General features: G+C 47.9%; 1 protein-coding gene across 7 annotated transcripts in view; it reads right to left on the bottom strand.

The window, feature by feature from the left end:
* The window catches only part of LOC115100599 (E1A-binding protein p400-like), a 274887-nt gene that overhangs the window by 153482 nt on the left and 101778 nt on the right, over window positions 1–19627 (bottom strand). For all 7 annotated transcript variants that reach the window (XM_029619158.1, XM_029619157.1, XM_029619159.1 and 4 more), the window contains 5 exons: window positions 18532–18639; window positions 18055–18254; window positions 16992–17169; window positions 9413–9549; window positions 353–522 (listed from right to left, as the gene is read on the bottom strand). In XM_029619158.1, the coding sequence (XP_029475018.1) occupies window positions 353–522; window positions 9413–9549; window positions 16992–17169; window positions 18055–18254; window positions 18532–18639 (793 nt within the window). The remainder of the gene's footprint in view (window positions 1–352; window positions 523–9412; window positions 9550–16991; window positions 17170–18054; window positions 18255–18531; window positions 18640–19627) is intronic.

Here is a 19627-nt window from a genome sequence, read left to right as displayed (position 1 = left end):
TGTCCTGCTTGATCTGCTATTTAGTTTTTCAATCTGGTTTTTATTATTATTTTTTTTTTTGTTTGAACTTCAGTATCAGTTCAGGATGCAGGTTCCACACCACCTCCATCTGCTGGAGACAAAGAAATACTGAAGAGAGACAGGTGGCACACCAGATTAAGAGGGGGTGCTCTTCAAGTTTTTCTTTGTCTCCATCTGCTGGAAGGGAGGCAAAACCCAGCAGTCTGGACTGATCCGGGTACGTACAGGGAAAGATTTTCTGTCTTTTTTGTCCAGAAATTACAGCAGAAAGAACAAAATAACCACTATCCCTCCCCAAATTATTCTGGGACAACAGAACAGGATGTAAGACCTTCGGAGACTGAAGAACACCTCCCAGTGCTTCCGGCTCATGCTCCGGATTTGCTGCACCTCATCTAGGATTAGGTATTTCCATCTCATCTTTAGGAATGCCTGGTGGCCTTTGAACAACTGCTTGTAAGATGTGATGCAGATATTAAAAATGTTAGGCTCTGTCCAAACCTGCAAAACACAAACCAAGACAGTAAGAGGGCACTGCTGACACAAAATCCTTCAATATTCTCAATTATGGATTTAAAAGAAATGCTCTGTGGCTTCTTTTGAAAACTTCTTGTACTTTTGGTTATATGGCAGTGTTGAAATATACTTTTCAGGGCTGGAAAAATATTTAGAAAATGTAGGTGCCAGCCAAAACCTTTTTAGGAGCCATGTACAGTTTTCCCTTATACATTGTTTTGCTCTTTCTATCTTTTAAATTTTGATTTTCTTTTTTAACTTTATTTTTACCTTTTGCTTTTCTTTTCTCTCTTCCCCCTATGCCCCTCACCCTCTTCGCCAGCCTTTTTCTCTGTAGCCTGGTGGCAGCGGGCAGCCCTGGGCCACCACAGCTTCTCCTAGCAGCAGCTGTTCTCAGATCCATTAGCAACAGGTGGCCCTAGCCAGTAAAAGCGTCCCTTCCTGGGCCTGGCTATTAAATAGGCATCCCTGCACCACAGTGGCTCTTCCCAAGCTGGAACCGGGAACTGAGTTTTAGGCTCCTGGGTGACCTGATGCCAGGGTTTTTCCCCCCCACCATGACATTTTTCCTTGGTGAATCTTATACTTAAACATGTTGTGCTTTCTCATTAAATCATCTTGGAGGAGGAGATCACTTCTTTTACATAAGATTAAAAAAAAAACCACATTAAACCTAAAAATCAATTCCACCTGAATTCACATACAAGATCAAAGTAACTGTATTAGCTAGATTTCTTGTTTGCCTCTTTTAAGTTTAGTCCCAGGTCTCTCTTCATTTTTAGGTCTACCATATTTTGTTTTTTGTAGCCTAACAATGATGAAATAGCAGGTATGTCCTTTTTATTTATTTATTTGTTTTTATATACCGACGTTCGGAGGGTACATCACATCAGTTTACAATAAATGAATTTAAGATTCAATAAAAAGAAATCACAGTATAAAATACAATTAAAATTGAAAATATAAAAGTACAGTTAAAATATCATAAAATACCATTAAGGACTATATAAAATTCTGACTATTCTAATAAAATAGTTAACTATGTTATAAACAAGATGAGTGAGGAACTTAATATGTCAACTGATGTTACGTAAATGCTTGTTGGAAGAGCCCACCCTTTGTTTTAAGTCCACCCTTCAATGGTCATGCAGGGCTGTCACTAGGAGTGGGCAAGAAGGGTGACTGCTCGGGGTACCATGCTACCCTATTGAGGCTGTCTGTACATTTGCGAACAAATGATCACAAAAGGGAAGTGGGGGGGAGGTCGAAAGTAAACCTTGCCAGAGGCGCTGTTTTGTCCAAGGTCCGCATGGCTTTATTTAATGGCATTTCCCTGTACATACCCGGATCAGTCCAGACTCCTGGGTTTATGCATCCCTGCCAGCAGATGGAGACAGAGAAATACAGGAAAATTGGTTCTTACCTGCTAATTTTCGTTCCTGTAGTACCACGGATCAGTCCAGACTGCTGGGTTTTGCCTCCCTTCCAGCAGATGGAGACAGAGAAAAACTAGTAGAGCATCCCCTATTAGACCGGTGTGCCACCTGCATCTCCTCAGTATAAACAGTCTCAAAGCAGAGAACTATAAAAAAATTCAGACTAACTTGGCAGATCAACAAGACAAACTGATAATAATAAGCCCAACTTTGAGTAACCGGAATATAGACAGGAGTAACATGACATCTTCTTCAGATAGCTTCGGCTACTAAACCGAGTACTACAGGAACGAAAATGAGCAGGTAAGAACCAATTTTCCTTTCCCTGTATGTACCCAGATCAGTCCAGACTGCTGGGATGTACCAAAGCTTCCCTACGCAGGGTGGGACCCTGAGAGTCCCACTCGAATGACTCCGCTGACAAAATTGTTAACATCCGGAGCCTGGACGTCCAATCAATAATGATGAGCAAACGTATGCAACATCTTCCAGGTCGCGCTCTGCGAATTTCTTGCGGTGAAACCAACTGACATTCAGCCCATGAAGCGGCCTGAGAACGCAGTGAGTGTGCATTCAGTCCCTCAGGAACAGGCCTGCCTCTGCAGATATAAGCAGACACAATAGCCTCTTTCAACCAACGTGCAATAGTTGCATTGGATGCATGTTGGCCTTTCTTTGTACCATGCTACAAGACAAACAACCCTGAAGGAATTCGTGACCTCCAAATAACACAGGAGAACTTGGCGGACGTCTAAGCACCGCAACTCACGTGCATGTGGCGTTTCCTCTTCCAAAGCTGAAAACACCGGAAGCTCCACCGATTGGTTAACGTGAAAGGAGGAAACCACCTTCGGTAAAAAAGACAGAACCGTCCTAAGGGAGACCCCAGAATCTGAGATACTCAGAAAAGATTCCCTACAAGAAAGGGACTGAAGCTCAGACACTCTACGAGCGGAACATATCGCCACTAGAAATACAGTCTTTAATGTGAGCTCTTTTAAGGCTCAAAGGGGGCTTCACACAAGACCCTGAGGACCAGATTAAGGTTCCACGATGGACAAACGGAACGGACTGGGGGGCAGAGATGCTTCGCACCAAAGGAAGCGGACGATATCCATATGCAACGCCAGAGACGTACCGTGTACCTTACCCAGAAGACACCCCAAGGCAGCCACCTGCACTTGTAGGGAACTGAACGACAACCTTTTGGCTAAGCTTATTTGCAAAAATGCCAGCACTTGAGCAATGGAAGCCTGATGGGGAAAAACTCCCTGATCCTTACACCAGGATTCAAATGCCTTCCAAACCCTAACATAATTCAGCGAGATAGACGTCCATTGTGCTTGGAGAAGAGTGGTAATTACGTCCTCCTGATAACCTTTCTTTCTCAACTGCTGCCTTTCAAAAGCCAGGCCGCTAGACAAAAGCGATCCACCTGATCGAAAAATATAGAGCCCTGATGTAACAGGTTGGGAAGATGACCTAACCGCAGGGGACCATCCACCGAGAGATTGACAAGATCTGTGAACCATGGGCGTCAGGGCCACTCCGGAGCTACCAGAATCACCTTCCCCGGATGGACCTCCATGCGGCGAAGCATCTTGCCGACCAGGAGCCACGGTGGGAAGGCGTAGAGAAGAACCGTGGACGGCCATGGCACCACCAAAGCATTGACTCCCTCTGCCCCGTGTTCCCTTCTGCGACTGAAGAACCAAGGGGCTTTGGCATTCCTTTGAGTTGCCATTAGATCCAGATGTGGAGGACCCCCATCTGCGAACCAGGAGATCCATGGCTTCGTAGGAGAGTTCCCACTCTCCTGGGTCGATTGTCTGCCGACTCAGATAATCCGCCTGCACATTGTCGGTGCCCGCGATGTGCGATGCCGCCAGAAGAGCGAGATGTTTTGCTGCCCAGATCATGAGCTGTTCCACCTCAGCGGCCACCGGCTGACTCTTGGTACTGTCCTGCCAGTTGATGTAGGCCACCGTCGTTGCATTGTCTGACAGTACTCTGACCCCCTGATTGCGCACCAATGGTAGAAACTGTTGTACAGCCAAGCGAACTGCTCTTGTTTCCAGGCAATTTATCAACCAGCTCGTCTCCTCCGAGGACCATTGGCCTTGCACAGCTCGCGACTGACAGACTTCTCCCCAACCGGAGAGGCTGGCATCCGTTGTTACTATCCCCCATTGGGGGACCTCGAGGTTCACCCCACGCTGCAAGTGCTCCGGAACCAGCCACCAGCTAAGACTGGATGTGGCGGACTCTGTGAGTGGTAAGGGGGCCTGAAACTCCTCCAACTTCAGGTTCCAACGGGAAAGTATGCGGTTTGCTCATATGCGGTCGCATATGAGCAAACCCCCATGGTACCAACTCCAGAGTGGATGCCATGGAACATAGGACCTGTAAGTAGTCCCAGGCCTTAGGGAGAGGAAGGGACAAGAGCCGTCTGACTTGTTACATCATCTTGGAGATCCGATCCTCCTGAAGAAACACCTTCCCCACACAAGTGTTGAACCTGGCTCCCAAGAAGTCTAGTTCCTGAGATGGTAGAAGGTTGCTTTTGGCTTGATTGATGACCCATCCCAAGGACTCCAGGAGACTCACAACTGTCGACCGCGGCTTCACAAAGAAGTCTTGACTTTGCTCGAATAAGCCAATCGTCCACATACGGGTGAACCAACATGCCCTCCTTCCGCAGGGCTGCCGCCAAGACCACCATCACCTTGGTGAATGTGCGAGACGCTTTCGCTAAGCCGAACAGCAGGGCACAGAACTGAAATTGCCGGCTGAGGATCTTGAACCGAAGGAACTTCTGGTGCTCTTTGCGGATGGCTATGTGCAAATACACCTTTGTCAGGTCCAAGGATGCCAAGATTTTGCCCTTGCGCACTGCCGCAATGCAGGGTTTCCATTTGGAAGCGTGGAATCTTGAGGGTTCGGTTCACCTTCTTAAAGTCTAGGATCGGGTGGAACGACTCTTCCTTCTTTGGGACGATGAAATATATGGAGTATTGTCCTGTTGTCCCGCCCTGGGGACCAGGACAATAGCTCCCAGAGAGACCAGGCGGTCAAGGGTCTGTCGGACATTGTGTGCTTTTAAGCAGGAACCGCAAGGAGAGGTTAGAAAAAGATCTCGCAGCGGTCGAGTAAATTCCAATGCACAGCCTCTTCTTATGATAGTGAGAACCCATTGGTCGGACATTATCTTGACCCATTCCTTGTAAAAGTTGGACAGCCGTCCGTCCACCCGGGGAACCGAGGAGTGGGCAGCTGCATCTCATTGGGTGGACTTGGCTCCTGGCGTCGTGGAGCTGGCACTGTCGCGGGTGGGCCTGTGGCCACGAAAGGAATGAGACCAGGACTGTGCTCTGCCCGCGGACTGTCGCTGACTGGTAACCGGAGCCCTGCTTTGCCAAAATCTCCACTGCCCCCAGAAACGAGAACGGGTCTGCAAGAAAGGTCTTGACGGTCGGGGCTTGTCCTCTGGAAGCCTATGAACCTTGTTCTCCCCCAAGGACTTAATCAACTGTTCCAGGTCCTCCCCAAAGAGGAATTTGCCCTTGAAAGTGTTGCAACCGTCCCTTCCCAACGGCTTCACTTTGCCTACCTTTCTTTCTTTGCATCTCCTCTCGCTATGGATGGATGCCTGGCTGCCGCGGCATCTGCTTGCCGTCCTCTCCGGCGTCCCCGGACCGGCTTGAGCGATGCCTCCCGCCAAGCTCTGCTGGTACCTTAGGGCGTGTGCGCTGCACGAACCTCACTCTTATTTCCTACTTGGCGTGAACCTCAGGGGCGTCCCCCTGTGATGACGTCACCCTGCCCGGATATTTAAAGCCTACGATGTTTGCTAGCCTTTGAGTTAGCAAGGGGGAATCTTACGGATGGGATTCGCTCTCCGTACCCAGCTACTCTGCCTCTCCAATCTTCCATTGGACTCTTAACACTAACAGGGTACCCGCTCCTCAGGAGCCTCATTTGCTTTTCAGGTCGCTATCAGGAAAACGGTACTCGCTCCTCGAGGGCCCATGTTCCCTGACTCGCTGCCTGCTCCTACCTTCTCTTCTGCCTGGAAGGATTCACTATCTTCAACACCAGTGAGTACTACCATCTTCACCTCAGAGCTGTTCCCTGGAACCAGGTACTCGCTCCTCGAGGGCCTGCCTCCATTCCAGCCCTAGTGCCATCTCCTACATGGAACCGCTGTGTGAGTACATTACCTTCAAGCCTCTCAGCTCTCAGGGATCAGGTACTCACTCCTCGAGGGCCTGCTCTTCCTATCCTGGGGTTCTCTATACTGGGGCTTTGTGCATATTCCACTGTACTCATTATTCTCAGTTCTTTCCACAACAGCACTGCTACTGGAAGAGTCGCTGTTCCAGCGCCTGAGGGATACTAGCCCAGCCGGGCTACTTCTGCTGCTCACTACTGCCACCTCTGGTGGCTTCACCACATTGTCTAATAAAAGATCAATCTCTGTGTTTGTGTGTCCTAAGCTAAGCCTGACCTGTGGCCCTTCACGGGACTTCCCCCATGGGCGTGGTCAGCTGCCACAGTGTCCAAGGGTCCACCCAAACCTCACTAATTATAACAGAAAGGTAAGGAACCCAGCTTGCCTTGGAAGACAGATCGGCTGACCAGTTGCGTAGCCACAGGAGCCTTCTTGCCAAAACCGCCGACACCATGGTCCTGGAAGACGTACGGACGAGGTCATATAAGGCATCGGATCCATATGCCACTGCCGCCTCCAAGCGTTACGCCAAAGCGGATTCCTGAGGCGGGAGGTCCTGGGACGTCAGCAATTGCTGGACCCAACGAAGGCTCGCCCGGAGCATAAAACTACTGCAAACTGCCACACGGATCCCCAGCGCCGAGACATCAAAAATTTGTTTCAGCAGAACCTCAAGCTTCCTGTCCTGCAGATCCTTAAGGGCTGCCACCCCGGCAACTGGGATCGTGGTCCTCTTTGTGATAGCCGACACAGAGGCATCCACTTTGGGGGACCGAAGAACCTCCAAGATCTCCTCAGGCAAGGGGTATAACTTGTCCATTGCCCTCCCCACCCTAAGGCCCACCTCCGGGACCTCCCATTCGAGGGTCATCAACTGCTGAAGCATGGGATGAAGGGGAAATGTCTTGGATGAACCTTGTAATCCTGCCAGGACCGGGTCCATGGAATCCGGAGTGGTGGTGTCCTGTGGAAGATCCACACCGAGCTCAGTCAGAACCCACGGGATAAGTGGTTCTAATTCATCTCGATGAAACAGGCGAACCACTTTTGGATCATCGCCCTCTAGCAGTATCCTTTTCTCCATATCTTCCTCAGGATCACCTCTCGGAAGGGCCGGAGGACCTGACAGAATATCTGAAACACTTGTGGCCGCCACTGCAGGGCTGGAGGCTCCACCTCCAGGGAGGGCCGAGCCTCCCAACCTTATGATACAGAGCGACCCCTGGGACTCCTGATGACGGGGAGCTTTCCGCGGCGGATCCTCGGGTCCCCCCTGCAGGGCGAGCCCCGGCTGCTGGCTTTGAGTAGCTAAAAATATTTTGTGCATTAAAAGCACAAAGTCCAGGGAAAATGCTGAAGGACCCCTCTCCTCCCCCTCCGTGGGATTGGGGCCATCATCTGAATCATCCAGAGAGTGATCATGGGTGACCTCCAGGCTGCCGGGAACTGGTGACAGTGCTGGTGGGAGCTCTCCTCCCCCAATGTCCTTTTCTGCACCGCTGCAAAGGTTTCCAAGATGGCTGCCATTCCCGCGCGCAGCGGGAACGGATCGGACCCAGCTATCTGATCGGCTGTCCGTTTGCCTGTGCCCCGGGGCTTTGGCAGCCGCTCCGAGGGACCTTCCCTGCCTGGAAGACAGCGCACATAAAGCCCAGAGTGAGAGAGCCACAAGGCAGACTCCCCGCAGGCCACACATTGCGTCGGCCGCAGCATCGTTAAACACGGAGTGGGGGGGGGGGGGGGAAGGCCAAGCGAAACATGCAACCAGGCAGAAAGTCTACCTGTAGGATAGACACTGCACCCCAAACGCTCCTTCCACCCCAGGATTGTCGGAATAACTGACCTACCCTCCTTGTCCTCTTTCCAGCGCCGGCTCGTCACTTGCTTTGTATTTTTTGTAGCTGATCGCTGTCGAAGAAGAAAGACAGGCTGCCTTTTTTTTTTTTTTAATTCGGACTGTAGGACAGAGGGGGGAAGGACCGGTCTACTGATATCCCCACCTATGCCTTGCCGACTGGGAGCCCCACGGGGTCACCAACCCCGACTCCTCACACCCTGCAACCAGGAGGGATGGCCCCACTGGGACCTGCCAACCCCCTGGGAGGATTTTCCTGTTTTTGTTTTTTTTTGTTTTTTTTTTATTATTATTTATTTATTCAGCTTTTAATAACATAAAAAGAATAAACTTTTGCATTTGAAATACAGAGCATAAAAGAAAATGAGTAATCTTACTCTTTATAACAAAGAAATATATATGTATGGAACATAAAACTTCTCTTGTTACATAGGAAACAATGAGGGGGTTTTAATGAATATAAAGGAGTTAAAGGAAAAAGCTACTAATCTATTTACTTAACGTCTTGTATCTTACCCCTTAATTACTAATTACTCCTTTCATGTTACACTAGGTTGTTTCCTCCCATCCAAAAAGGTCCTAAGTTGGTCAGGAAAAAAGAAAATATATGTGTTTCTGGCCAGTTTTACTATGCACTTGCATGGATAGCACAGTAAAAAACTGGCTCCAAGTGCTAGGGTTTCAGATCTCATTAATAAAAAAGCCTTCCTACGTTGCTGCGTAGGTTTGGCAAGATCTGGGTATACATGAACCGGACCACCACAATATGATTCACTAATATTTCTAAAGTAACTTCTCATTATCTTTGAGACACTAGCCTCATCATAGAAAGAAACAAAAAGTACAGCTCTATCTACAATTTCGGGACTCGAATTTTCCAAGTAATCTGTCAAATTTTGCAAATCCAATCTTTGAACATTTAATGTCCCGGCGACCGAGTTGTTTTTTTTTTGGTTTGTCCTGAGATCTACTAGTCTGCCTTTGATTGAATTGGCTTTTTTTTTTCTTGTCAACACCTTTAGAGCAAAGGTGAAGACTGCAGGTTTTACACCACCTCCATCTGCTGGAGACAGAGAAATACTGAGAAGATGCAGGTGGCACACCGGTCTAATAGTGGGTGCTCTACAAGTTTTTCTCTGCTTCTATCTGCTGGTGCGGAGGCAAAACCCAGCAGTCTGGACTGATCCGGGTAAGTACAGGGAATGGCATTTATTTAATGGTGGGAAGAACTTTCAAAAATGTTAATTAATAAGGAAGCAATCCAGATTCTCATTTCTCTCTACCAACCACCCTGTGTATCAACCTGATATACAGCTGCGTTCTTGCCTTTCTCAGTTTTCTTTAGAGCAATACCTGTCTCCTTTTTCTCAGTTTTCTTTTGCTTCCGATGTACAAAAGAATCTTCATGGCTGGACACCAGCGTTTTAATTCCAGCTCCCATTTCAGTATTTTACAAGTCCGCACTACCAAAAGGTGTGGACCCCAATTCCCTGGAGAGATGAATGAAACATTACAAATCAGAGCCATTTTTATTTTATAGTGATAAAAGTCTAATTTCTGTACTGAAAACATCAAGGGCAGTATTCCATCTAAACTGTGTAAGAGCTGCTGCCCTCCTGTGAATTGCATGGGCTGGATAGGTCCCATGGGACTCCCAGGAGACCTGCCAGCCCCTCCCAGTCCAAACTGCGGAGGGTTACAGCATGCTCCTTGATTAGAACCCAGCTTAGAGGGAACATTGGTCAATGGGGTCACACACTAATTAATATAGACATGGTCTTAATTTGGAGACAACAAACAGAGGTGGCAAGAAAGACTGTAATTCTGATTATGGTCAGCGACTTTATCCTTTCTACGGATGGCTTTGATGCAATTTCTGACTATGATACTACAAATCCCACTCTCATTATAGGATGCTTTGAAAAGACAAATGTTGCTTACCTGTAACAGGTGTTCTCACAGGACAGCAGGATGTTAGTCCTCACATATGGTGACATCACAGGATGGAGCTCAATCACGGAACATTTTTGTCAAAGTTTCCAGAACTTTGACTGGCCACAACTGGGCATGCCCAGCATGGCACTAACCCTGCAGCCAGGGTTAGTGTCATGCTGGGCATGGCACAGTAGGGTACTAAAGCTACAGGTAGTGCCGAAAATAAAATAAGAAAACGTTACGAACCCAACACCGCGGGGCAGCGGGCGGGTTTCGTGAGGACTAACATCCTGCTGTCCTGTGAGAACACCTGTTACAGGTAAGCAACATTTGCTTTCTCACAGGACAAGCAGGGTGGTAGTCCTCACATATGGGTGAGTACCGAGCTGAGGATGTCCGAGTATGCACCAAATGTACTCAGGCGTGCAAGGCACTAGGCCTGGGATGAAATTTGGCAGAGGGCATCCTGAACCCCACGGGGCAGGCGGAAGGGTGTTGGTATGTCACATTGTAAAAAGGTTGCGCAAGACAGACTGGCCGAAGATGGAATCTTGTCTTCCGGCTTTGTCTAAGCAATAATAGGCTGTAAAGGTATGGAGAGAACTCCAGGTGGCAGCCCTGCAAATGTCAGAAAGCGGCACCGAGCGTAGGTGTGCTACTGAAGTTGCCATGGCCCTCACAGAGTGTGCTTTAACATGGTCTTGAAGTGGAATGCCCGCTTGCTGATAGCAAAAGGATATGCAGTCTGCCAACCAGGAGGAGAGAGTCTGTTTACCCACAGGCTGCCCCAATTTGATAGGATGGAAAAAGACAAACAATTGAGTGCTTTTCCTGTGGGCAGCTGTACGGTCTAGGTAGAACGCTAGAACCCGTTTGCAAACAAGGGTATGCAGAGCCTGCTCTCCTGGATTGGAATGGGGCCTGGGAAAAAAGGTAGGTAGTATAATGGATTGATTGAGATGAAACTCTGAAACTACCTTAGGTAAGAATTTAGGGTGAGTGCGGAGTACTGCCCAGGCCAGCAGAGGTTTAGTGTAAGGCGGATAGGTAACTAGAGCCTGCAACTCACTAACTTTGCGAGCCGAAGTGATTGCCAAAAGGAAAATCATTTTCCATGTGAAATATCAAAGGTCACAGGATTGAAGAGGCTCGAATGGTGGTTTCATGAGCCGACCCAAAACTAGGTTGAGGTCCCAAGAAGGGGCCGGAGGACGCAGAGGAGGCTTGAGGTGAAGCAAGCCCTTCAAAAAACGTGTTACAAGGGGTTGTACTGATATGGGAACATCCCCGACACCTTTATGGAAGGCGGCTACCGCACTGACATGCATTCTGATGGAGGAAGTTTTTAGACCTGACTCTGACAAGTGCCAGAGATAGTCCAGAAACTTTGTGACTGGACAGGTAAAGGGGTCAAGGGACTGAGAAGAGCACCATGACATGAACCTGGTCCATTTGTAAGAATACGATTTTCTCGTGGAAGGCTTCCGTGAAGCAATCAGGACACAGGAAACTGGTTCAGAAAGGTTAAGCGGCTGAAGGATTAACCTTTCAAAATCCATGCCGTCAGGGACAAGGCTTGAAAATTGGGGTGGCATAGGCACCCGTTGTTTTAAGTGATTAGAAGCGGGTCCTTTCCCAAGAGAATGTTCCTGCGAATGGAGAGATCCTGAAGTATTGGAAACCACACTTGGTGCGGCCAGTGAGGTGCTATCAGGCTCATGGTTCCCTTATCCTGACGTAACTTCACGAGAGTCTTTGAGAGAAGTGGAAGTGGAGGGAATGCATATAGGAGACCGGTTGCCCATGATAGGGAGAACGTGTCTCTTGGCTGATAGTGTTGGCTGCGAGTGAGAGAGCAGAAGTTGTCTACTTTGCGATTTTGAGGTGACGATAAGAGTTCTATTTGAGGATAACCCCATTGTTGGAAAATCGAGTTCACTACTAAGGGGTTGAGAGACCACTCATGAGGTTGAAAGGTGCGCCTCAGCTTGTCTGCCAACACATTGTCCACTCCCGGCAAGTAGGTGGCCCTGAGGTACATCGAGTGGGAGAGGGCCTCTGCCCATATCTGTGCAGCTTCGTGACACAGAAGGGAGGAGCCCGTCCCTCCCTGTTTGTTGTTGTACCACATGGCCACCTGGTTGTCCGTCTGGATCAGGATGACTTGAGTGGAGAGGCGATCCTGAAATACCCTGAGAGCATATCTGATTGCTCGCAACTCCAGGAAATTGATTTGGTGTTTGGCTTCCTCTGGAGACCAAGATCCTTGTGTCTGCAGATCAGCCACATGGGCTCCCCAGCCAAGGTTGGAAGCATCGGTGGTGAGAGTTATTTGAGGGTCTGGAACCTGGAAGGGCAAGCCTTGGAGGAGACTGACCTGATTTCTCCACCAGGCGAGAGACTGACGGAGTGAGTCAGTTACGTGGACAATGGTCGACAGGGGCTGAATGGACTGAGTCCATTGTGACCTTGGAGTCCACTGCATGACTCTCATGGCCAAGCGGGCCATTGGGGTAACCTGTACTGAGGACGCCATGTGTCCCAGGAGGATGAGAAAGTGGTGTGCAGTCGTGGAGTGTTGAGACTGCAGCTGGTGTGCAAGAGACACAAGAGTGAGAGCTCGCTGTCGAGGCAGAAAAGCATTTGCCTGCAAGGTGTCCAAGTCTGCCTCAATGAACGATAAGATTTGAGATGGGACTAAGTAGAATTTGTCGTAATTGACGAGAAACCCTAACGAAATTAGAGTGTGTAAGGTTAGACTGAGGGATGACAGAGTAGCTTGCTGAGTGGGAGCCCTGATTAACCAGTCGCCAGATAGGGGTAGACGTGAACACCTTGTGTCCTGAGGAATGCTGCGACAACTATGAGGCATTTTGTAAAGACTCGTGGAGCAGATGCTAGGCCGAATGGATGCACTCGGTATTGATAGTGCTTGAGGCCTACTAGGAATCTCAGGTATTTGCGATGAGCTGGACTTATTTATTTATTTATTTATTTTTAGATTTTTATATACCGGTGTTCCTATATGAAATAAAGATCACATCGGTTTACATTGAAACAGAACATGAAAATTGCCAAAAGGCATTACATAGAACAAGGTTATGAAACTTGGAACAGAGTACATAAGTTCAAAATTTAACAATAACGTTGTAACATTGATGACCAAAAGATAAAGGAAAGAAAAAGACTTATCGCAATATGGGTGTATTCGCCCTGGAGGTCCAGAGAACAGAGCCAGTCTCCTCTTTGTAGAAGAGGTAGAAGCGATCCCAAGGTGACCATCTTGAACTTTTCTCGCTGGAGGCACTTGTTGAGGGCCCGTAGATCTAGAATAGGACGGACACCCCCCGATTTTTTGGGGATTAGGAAGTACCAGGAATAGAACCCTAGGCCTTGCTGAGAGTGTGGAACGGTTTCTATTGCTCTTGACTGGAGAAGGAGGGAGACCTCTTGATCCAGAAGAATGGAGTGGTCGGATGTTCTCCATGTCTGCAGAAGTGGGGAGTCCGGTGGCAGGGCGAAAAAGTTCAGATGGTAACCCTGAGCAATGATTGCCAATACCCATTGGTCGGATGTAATTGAATGCCACATGTTGTGGAAGTGGAACAGTCGAACTCCCACTGGTATGTGCGACAGAGGAATCTGGCTGCTGTTCTCCAAGTGGAAATCAAAAACCTGAAGCAGGCCCCGGCTGGGGAGCTGCTTGTGGTTTCTGTTTTCGGGTTTGGCGAGACTGAGGTTTTTCATAAGGCCTCGTAGCACGGGATCTAGCTGGTGGCGGGTAGGACTTTCTTGGACGGTAGAACGACTTCTTAGAGTCTTTTCTAAAGGGCTGCTTTGAGGAGAAGTCAGAAGGCATTGAAGAGAGCTGTTTTAGGGTCTCATGATGGTCTTTTAATTCGGCCACCGTCCATTGGATCTGTTCGCCAAACAGATTATCTCCTACACAAGGCAGGTTGGACAACCAGTCTTGCATTTCTGGGCGAAGGTCAGAAGACTTGAGCCAGGCCCACCGTCTCGCCGAAATAGCAGCTACAGACACTCTGGTAGAGGTGTCAAAAATGTCATAAGATGTTCTGATCTCATGCTTGCCTGCCTCAAAACCTTTGCTTACAAGGGTTTGCAGTTGGTCCTGGAATTGCTGAGGCAGGGAGTCTGAGAAGTCCTGTGTCTGCTTAAAAATGACCCTGTTATATTGGGTCATATAAAGCTGATAAGCAGCAATTCGGGAGATGAGCATGGCCCCTTGGAATACTCGGCGACCAATGTTGTCTAGGAATTTTTGTTCCTTACCAGGAAGGTTTTGACCTTTTTGCCCTCTTTTGTGCAGACTCTACCACGACCGAGTGGTGATCAAGCTGTGACTTCTGAAAACCTGGGGCTGACTGTACTAAATAAGTAGTATCAGCTTTCCTGTGTACTAGAGCAATTGTTCCTGGATTTTCCCAGTTCTTTTTGAGGAGATCAAGAAGAACTTGGTGGACGGGAATAGAGGTTATTACCTTGGGGGCATCCAGGAATTGGAGCAACTCCATCATCTGGTGCCTATCATCCTGTTACGTCTGCAATTGAAAAGGAACCAATTCAGCCATTTCATAAGAACATAAGAACATGCCATACTGGGTCAGACCAAGGGTCCATCAAGCCCAGCATCCTGTTTCCAACAGTGGCCAATCCAGGCCATAAGAACCTGGCAAGTACCCAAAAACTAAGTCTATTCCATGTTACCGTTGCTAGTAATAGCAGTGGCTATTTTCTAAGTCAACTTAATTAATAGCAGGTAATGGACTTCTCCTCTAAGAACTTATCCAATCCTTTTTTAAACACAGCTATACTAACTGGACTAACCACATCCTCTGGCAACAAATTCCAGAGTTTAATTGTGCGTTGAGTAAAAAAGAACTTTCTCTGATTAGTTTTAAATGTGCCACATGCTAACTTCATGGAGTGCCCCCTAGTCTTTCTATTATCCAAAAGAGTAAATAACCGATTCACATCTACCCATTCTAGATCTCTCATGATTTTAAACACCTCTATCATATCCCCCTCAGCCATCTCTTCTCCAAGCTGAAAAGTCCTAACCTATTTAGTCTTTCCTCTGGAAGAGAACGCTTTCTACTCTCAGTGGGTGAAGGTAAGTCATCGGTGTCTGATGAGGTATCATCTCCCCAGGTATCATAAGAATCAACACCCTTTCCTCTAGGAAGTAGAGGGGGACAGGGTGGTTGGATACCTGAAGGTCCTGGTCTAGGCTCCGCAGGAATCGGCGGAATTATCAGAGGCACCGACGATGGCATCGAAGGAACCGGTATAGGCATCGAGGGCATCGATGGATGGCTCGGTGGCACCGATGGACGTATCGGCACCGATGGTTGGATCGTGGCGAGGGACGTATAGGCATCAATGGCTGAGGCATAACTCCGGATGGAGGAATGCGGAATGGTGTTTCTCCTCCCGATGATGCTGTCAGTGGGGAGGGCATAGGAGCCATCGGAGACCTGGGATCCATTGGTGGAAAAGCGGCCATAAGCGCTTCCATCCTGGATAGCAGCGGCGCCAGTGCTGCCGGAATCGGGTCGATGATCGGTTCCACAGTTGGTGCCGGTGTCAGTGCCGGAGGAACCTGGAGATGTTGCATTGCCTTGTCGATGGCCTCCTGGACCATCCTGTCCAGTTCTTCTCGGAGACCTGGAGCAAGTAGCCCCGGCTCCGGAACAGAAGAAGGAGGCAGAGGCATAGCCGGAGGAACCACCATTAAAGGCGGAGTTGCGGCTCCCGATCCCCGATCAGGTGAGGGTCGCCTCGGAGACCCGGTCGCAGGAATGGTTGGTGCCTTTCCTGCACGGGGCTTCTTCGGCAGCGGCTCAGACGATGGCGAGGTCAATGATTTCGCTCCCTCGATGGTCCGAGTCTTACGGTGCCCATGGCAATGTTTCTCCCTTCGATCCTGAGGGGGAGTAGAGGGTGTTGATGGCCGAGAAGTCGTCGATGCCGGTCGGTCACCGGTCAATGCTGACGCGAAGTCGACCGTGCCGGTTCCGATGACGTCGATGCAATGGATGGAGTCGGGGTTTGAGCACAGAAGAGAAATTCCATCTTCTCCATTCTGGCCTTGCGACATCAGGGCACATTTGGTGCAGGTCAAGACATCGTGCTCACGTCCTAAACACATTACACAGACTTTATGGGGGTCTGTGATAGACATGGTGCGGGTACAGTCCGGGCACCAACGAAACCCCGACGCCATGGAAAAAATTTAGCCGCGGTACGGTCGACGGCCAGTAGGCCGCGAAGGCCAAACTCGACGGTAATCGACGGGAACCGGGTAAAAGCTTACCGAAGTACCGCGGACTTATAAAAGGTAGAGGAGGGACCCCTGTGGGGCAATTTAACTTTTAGTAATTCCGAGAGGAAAATTCCTGTCAGGAATCTCTTCAGAGCTCCTTTACCGCGAGGCTACTGCTGCATGGAAAAAAGAAAACTGAAGGGGGACCTCTGCTGGCTGCAGGGTTAGTGCCATGCTAGGCATGACCAGTAGGGGCCAGTCAAAGTTCTGGAAACTTTGACAGAAGTTTTCCGTGATTGGGCTCCATCCTGATGATGTCACCCATATGTGAGGACTACCATCCTGCTTGTCCTGTGAGAACAATGTCTTACAGGGTACAGTCATCATGTGCTTAATAAAGAGGAGCTCTTATACAAGATCTCTGTTTTATTCAACTGTAAGGACACAAAATCCACAAGCTGCACTTTTCACAGATGTCCTTTTACGAGATGTTATGGAAAAAAACATTTCTAAGAAATAAAATGTTCAACACAATGCTAAAATACATTTAAAAAAGTATCATACTGTCTTCAGAACTGCTAACAAGGCAATAACTTCCACCTTATGCATGCACATGTTACATGTATGATCTCACCTTCATTACAGGCCAGGTGTGCGAGAAAGGCAATAACACATACAGTATCCATACATACATGCTACACACAATCTCACCTTCATTACAGGCCAGGTGTGCGAGCAAGGCAATAACCTGCACATTCTTCCCCAGTCCCGACTCATCAGCCAGAATACCGTTGAGGTTCTTCTTGTACTGCTTTGCTAACCAATCCAGCCCAATCTGCTGATACTCCCTCAGAGCGCCGTGCAGCAGGGATGGAATACTCAGCTTACCCTGGAAGGAGGACAACAAATTATTCTTTCTGCTGTGGGTAGAAGATGTGTTTGGGGTTTTTTTAAACTCCCAGGCATATCCAATGATTAATCACAAACTAAAGGAAATCCCCTTGATTATACCATGAAGATAGGTGAGGGTGGAGACAAGGACAGAATCTGAATTCAGAAAAAGAGAGGTATCTCTAAAGGAGTGATAGAGATTGTAGAGAAGAGCATTTGGGGTGGATGGGCAGACTAGATAAGATGTATATAGCCTTTTTATGTCTTCATGTTTCTATATTATGTACATGAGTTTCCCATTGTCTGCTGAGGCCTATCTGTGACTGCAATAACCAACAAGTAAGACAACATTGATGAGTCACTGGCCTGACATTTTACTCTGAAACAAGATAAAAGCAAAAAATAGAATGGGAATTAGAAAAAGACAAGTCTTATGAAAACCAGAACATGCAGTCTTCTGTATTTTATTTCTAACAATTGTAGATACCAGAACATGACATTCCTGGGATTGTGATCACACCATCATGGGAAAGTAGAATTTTCCTAACAGGACACATTACAGTCTCGTTATTATAATGGCTAATAAATTAATGGCAACAGCTTTCAGTAGTGGGAGCATACTGAAGTTACACACTCGGTATTCAATATTAATACATATAGGGGTAGATTTTTTTTAAAACGCATGGGTGGTGGCTATTTTATAACATGCACGCGCGTCAGCGTGCGCTAAACCGTCCCGCTTCCGCCACCCAGCCCACACTTTTAGAGAAGCCAGGCACTTCGGCGCATATCAGGTGTTACACGCATGGCTGGGCCCTCCCGAAAATGTACGTGTGTGCGCAAGGCCCGGCCACACACGTAACCCAACAGCAAGACTTCTTACTGCAACAGTGATGCGAGCGCTGCCTCTAGGTAACAGCAGCTCGGCCGAAGCAGCCACCTCCGTAATATCCCAGATGTGTTTTTTTGCTGCTCCGTGTCCAGCACTCGCCCTCTCAGCATCTCTGTGCTGGTCAATACACAACAGAGAATCGATGAGCACCACCTGCTTTGGGGCATTCTCTGCAGAAGAGCCGTCTGTTTCTGCAAACAAGCAAAAATCTAATTTACCCAAGATGATACTCCCCAACATACCACTAGTGCAGTTTTTCCACTCTTCGCACATAATGATGGGAGTGAATAGAGAGCCAGTGAAGTGACTTCAGAAGAGTGGTTATGTGAACATAGCGACTTTGGCGAAAGATAAGTAATGCAGCTGAATTTTGGACAGATTGCAGTGGTCAAAGATGGCTTGCAACCTGCTCCTCACAAGTCTCCCAGCAAGAAGTAGTAGTAGTAGTAGTAGAGAAGTGAGGCTTACCTTGATCACTTGGCTCCTCTTCACTGTCAGACATGGGTTGGGGCCAATGGAAATTCTCAGCATAGGCCCCTTCATACTGCTTCTTCAAGTCATCCAGAGGTAGATCAGCTGATAAAACAAGTATTTCATAATAAATATTACTATTAAGCTAGACCACCCACAGTTGCACAAAAGGAAGTGAGGTTTTTCTGCACGCTACAGCACAAAATCAAGCTTGTTTCAGGAGAAAACCACACAAAACCTAAGTGCCAGTGTTCCCCAGTGTTGTGATGAGATTATGGGTGATATCAAATTTATATTTCATATTCTGAACTGAGATTAAAAGTATAATATTCTGGACCACAGTAGTAATGTTAAGGAGGTTGCTTGCTATTTTTATGTTGGGCTGAGATCTGGGGGACATTGGACAGGCTATGATAGATTTTTGGGATCAGAACATGACGACGTCACTGCTGTTTCCTCTGTCCGCTATAAGAAATTTGAGCTCAGGAAGGGAGGGGAATACTCTTGTTTGTAGCTGTATTATCCTACTCTTAAATCAATTTGAATAGATACATCTGGGTGGTCTCATTTAGAAATCTTTTTGACATATATATCTATATATACATTTGAAATATACAGGATATATAAATATATCTGTATCATAGTGCATCACCAACAATTTGCAATCATGGTCCCACCACCAAGTTTTTTGTTATTTTCAAAGTATAATGGGCATAAATGAAGATTTTTGTTGTACTTCCCTGAGTTTTCAAAGTAAGACACTCCCAAGCATGTGCTAAACAAAATGACATTGTCTGCTACCATACGGGCCGATACAGTAAAAATCGCGGGAGAGCGCCTGCTCTCCCGGCACGCACACAGGTCACTCTCCTGTGCGCGCAACTCAGTAAGTTAATTTATTTAAATTAGGGCTCGCGGTAAAAAGAGGCGCTAGGGACACTAGCGCGTCCCTAGCGCCTCTTTTTGGATAGGAGCGGCGGCTGTCAGTGAGTTTGACAGCCGACGCTCAATTTTGCCAGCGTTGGTTCTCAAACCCGCTGACAGCCACGGGTTTGGAAACCGGATGCCGGCAAAATTGAGTGTCCGGTTTTCA

The sequence above is a fragment of the Rhinatrema bivittatum genome, chromosome 11 (assembly GCF_901001135.1).
Source record: "Rhinatrema bivittatum chromosome 11, aRhiBiv1.1, whole genome shotgun sequence".
In the NCBI taxonomy this organism is placed as follows: Eukaryota; Metazoa; Chordata; class Amphibia; order Gymnophiona; family Rhinatrematidae; genus Rhinatrema; species Rhinatrema bivittatum.
Note: the sequence above shows the minus strand (reverse complement) of the source record. Positions and strands in the feature narration are given on the sequence as shown.